This window comes from Centruroides sculpturatus, unplaced genomic scaffold (assembly GCF_000671375.1).
Source record: "Centruroides sculpturatus isolate CEXI.00-Female unplaced genomic scaffold, Cexi_2.0 scaffold4663, whole genome shotgun sequence".
Taxonomy (NCBI): Eukaryota; Metazoa; Arthropoda; class Arachnida; order Scorpiones; family Buthidae; genus Centruroides; species Centruroides sculpturatus.
The window spans coordinates 1,784-6,090 of NW_019388756.1; the positions used below are offsets into that span (position 1 = coordinate 1,784).

General features: G+C 29.4%; 1 protein-coding gene across 1 annotated transcript; it reads left to right on the plus strand.

Moving 5' to 3' along the window:
- Window positions 1-754: 754 nt before the first annotated feature.
- On the plus strand, window positions 755-4,010 carry LOC111617070 (the record flags this gene model as incomplete). Its single annotated transcript, XM_023358405.1, has 5 exons — window positions 755-1,229; window positions 1,889-2,067; window positions 2,310-2,730; window positions 3,019-3,158; window positions 3,852-4,010. Coding segments are annotated over 5 exons (1,314 nt in total), but the record flags the coding sequence as incomplete, so codon positions are not given.
- Window positions 4,011-4,307: the final 297 nt, after the last annotated feature.

Below are 4,307 nucleotides of genomic sequence, written 5' to 3' on the forward strand. Positions count from 1 at the left end.
CAGTCATTTTTATACAGTTTAACAAAAATATTTTTTAAACAATCGATTATTATTCACATCTAATTGATTTAAATACGTTTAAAATTAATACCGTATCCTCTGTTTTTATTTGCTTATATTTTTTCTTATTTAGAAAAAATAGGAATCTTGAAAAACAGCTTCGCTACATTCCAAACTGTTGCTTCTAAACCCGTGTCATAAGTCGTTTTATTCAGAAAAATTTTACTTCATCAGTTAAGTTTTCAATGGTTAAAAGAAGCAACATAAGAGTGTATTGTCTTCTTACGATTCCAAATAAAGATATAGATTTAACAGATAATTTAGCTGCCTCGTATATAAAACCTGACACATATACGAAATATCTACGTAAGAAGCCAACGGAATATGATCTAAAATTCTTTTCTGACACCATTCCTTTAACGTTTTTTACTGTCTGCATTTTATTTTACTCTTTACACAAATCAATAGTAATAAAGACTAACAAACGTATCAAGAATAATAAGAAAACGCAACGCGACGACAAGCCGAGCCGGAGTAAATATTAAATCGAGATTCGGATCCAGTTTTTTTTTTTTTACGAACGAATGATAACAAACCCACTCGCAAATTATAATACATAACAGAAGTAATCATCCTATACATTTATATTAGGTTTCTTATAATATAAATGGAAATTAACTGGTTAAGTTAGAAAGTAAAAATAATACAAATACTTGATATTTTTATCACTAATTAATTCTGTTTTACATTTTAGTATTTCATACCAAATGGCGAATATGGACATCATTCACCACTTTTTCCATATCAGCAAGCTTCTGTACCGCTTGCTTATGGACATCCAAGTCAAAACGGTTTATACGGACCGCAATTAGAAGGATTTCAGACCCCAAATTATTGGTCAGAGGCGGAAGTGGTTTCAAATGAACCTTTCCAAGAAGAGCAGCAGTTTGAAGTGGCAACAAATATACCAGAATTTTGGCCACGGACAGAAATGGAAGAAAATGAACTTCTAGAAGTTCGTCCGTTTCAAATGCGAACAAACGAATCAGAGTCTCCTGTAGCCGAAACGTCGCTACATTCAATGTTGGAAAATAATCCTCAATCGGAATGTGAGACTCAAAAAGAAGTGTCCGAACATGAAATTGTCGTTCCGGATACAATAACAAATAAAGATTCTTCATTACAAACTCGTGCAGATTTATCGATTTCAACGCATCCACATAATAATGGTAAATTATATTAAATTTACACTAATAATAATATAAAATACATAAAACACAAACTAATATATTAATGATTACATACCTATTAACAGTTATATTTTTAAAATAACTGTTCGTAGGGCTAATGAAATAAAAGCCGTATCCCTACAGCTAATAGTCCATCTAAATCCTGTACAATAAAAGTTTAATTATAAAACCCCTAGAAAACTATTTATATAATATCAAATATATAAATAAACATAAATAGTAAACGTGATTCATCAAACACAGCCAGATATGTGGACCTTCAACCACGTAACTTCTGTGTGGGGTGTCCACAACTCTGGCTAATCATAATGTTTATTCATGAAATATAATAATAAAATTTTAAGAAATTTGGAAACAAATTAAATTTATTAAACATTTATAATAAAATTCAATATAAAATGAAAGCGTTTTGTGTACAAGTATTTAATATAAAATAAATTTATTTGTTTTTAACATTTTGTATTGCTCAGAAATAAAATTTAGTGATTATTCTTTTTCCGTGTCATTGTTATACTTTAGAACTGGAATCAGAACCCGAAATTTCGTGTACAAATGATTCTGATGCGAATAATTTTNATATTTTGTATCACTTTGAAATAAAGTTTAGTGTTTTTTTTTCGTGCATTGCTATACTTTAGAAGTGGAATCAGAACCTGGAATTTCATATACAAGTGATTCTGATACGGATAATTCCGCATCTTTCAATACAGAAGAAATTGTGGAGCAAGTTAAACAAACTGAAACAACAATGAACGTAACAGGAGACACCACAATTGACGAATCGGAAGATTTCGATGTCGACGAAGTTTCTATTACTGTAAGTTTACATATGATTAGATTATTCTTTTCGGCAAATTTCTTGATATTTACATCGCTTAATAAATACAACATTGTAATAGCAGTAGACATTGTAAAAAACACTCGATATAAATTGGCCAAATGTATAAGAAAATATTCTTAAAGGCCATTAAATAAATTAACTAAAAACTGTCAAATACTGTTTGAATTGAATGTGTAAATTTACTAAATCTTAATAAATATTTTAAAATTAAATTTTAGTTTCCAACGAAATCCGATCTCCTGAATATGCCTCCCGCGTGGATAAAGGACGAATTCTACGAAAGACCTCTGAAATGCGCTTTTAGATATTTAGAAAAAACATCGTTAGTCAAAGAAGTGATATACGAGGAAGAAGAATTTTATTATATCGAAGACGAACTGTCCGAGCTATCCGAAAGCGATGAATTAGAAACGAGCACTACAATAAGTGAAGATGACAATGACTTTCATTCCAATGAAAAATCTGATGAGGTCGATACTGAAACTGACGTATCGATATTCGGTGATATATTTGAATCCTTACCCGAAAGTGAATCACCAATTGATGTAAATATTGAACCATCCCATTCATCAGACAAAGATGAAATGATAACACCTGGCAATGGCGAGGAAACGATTCCAGTGAAGAAATGTAAAGAAGGTAAGATACGTTATACAGTATTTATCTCCTTAATGCTTTTCTTCATTTGTATAACTAAACATTGTTTTAATATGCGAAGAATTCTCAAATTTCCAGAATAGTTTACTTTGAAAATAATAACACGTTGTTAGCCGTAAAGCACATTTATATATTAAAGTAGTTCTGACGAGTTTTAATACATTGACAGACCCAATCTTAATTATACTTTATCGTGTTTGATGTAGCAGTTTATAACTTCAATAGAAATTTTAAGAGACGTTTTAAACAGTAAGATTGTCTTTTTTGCAGAAAAAAGCGAGGAAAGAAACAAAGATCCAATAAACAATGAAACTGAGAATTTCACAAAGGAAATTCATATCCAAGAAACGAAAAACGACGAAGATAAAAGTTTCGTTGGAGCAGAAATCATTTCGGAATCTGTTAAAAACGTAAGAAAACGATTATCTATTCCTACTTTTGTCGACATTTATAAATAATATATGTAAATTAATATAATAACTACAGTATTCATTTTATAAAATGGACATTTCTAAATCTGTAATAATCATGAAATACTGTATTTAAACTGGTTGCAATTATTACTTATATTTATCTGAATTTACAATTAACTTACTAATTTAAACTGTTTGAGATTTTGTTTTTAATGTTGTTTAATGCATGACAATTAATAATTTTTATGTAAAATTATTTTATTTCAAAACGTTTAGAAATGTTACAACTTAAAATACATTTTCACAATTAGGTATTATTGATAACACTTAGAAATAACAATGCGTGTCTTTCTAATAGCGATTTTTTATGCCATTTCTAACCGTTTGATTTTCGTAGGGCAATTTCATTTATTAGTATTCAAACGTCGTTATATAAAATATAATCACACATCTTTATTTATGTTCATTTATTGAATGAATTGTTTACTAATTCGGAGTATTTTTGTCATTTTTACATCAAAATATTTTAAAAGTTTAAAAGTTTTTTAATTGATGTCGAGTACAATTAATTTTTTCTGCAAAAAAAACACTTTATATATAAGCCTAGAATATTTCGTTTTATATTTTTAAGATACTTGAAAATTGTTTTATATTATTTTTGATTTATTAAAATATTTATACTTTTTTCAGGAACCTCCAAAATGTTTGGACGTTGTGATGCAGATTCTCAGAAGAATGACATTTTTCATTTTTCCGTGCATTAAACCAAAGCATTCGTGTGATGGATAACTGAAAGAGAATTTTAATTCTTATAATGTGTTGACGTCCCCAATATTAATCGGGGTAAGACTTTTTCTGTTTATTAGAATCGAGAATCGAAATAATAATGGACTCGTGCCCCCTTATTATTCGGTCATGTGAAGTTTTTCGGGCTACATCTAAGTATGGGCCAGTAACCCCATCGAAACTCTTAACGGGAGGTACAAGTACTTACTATATGACAGGTGTGTTAAGTTGTCGTATCCCATCAACCCAATGCAACCGAAAAGGTGGGTCATACAGAGTGCAACGTCGTACCCCTGTTAATTCTATGACACTTCAATAATCGTGTGACTAATTCATTTTTAACAAAATTTAATTGTTTTA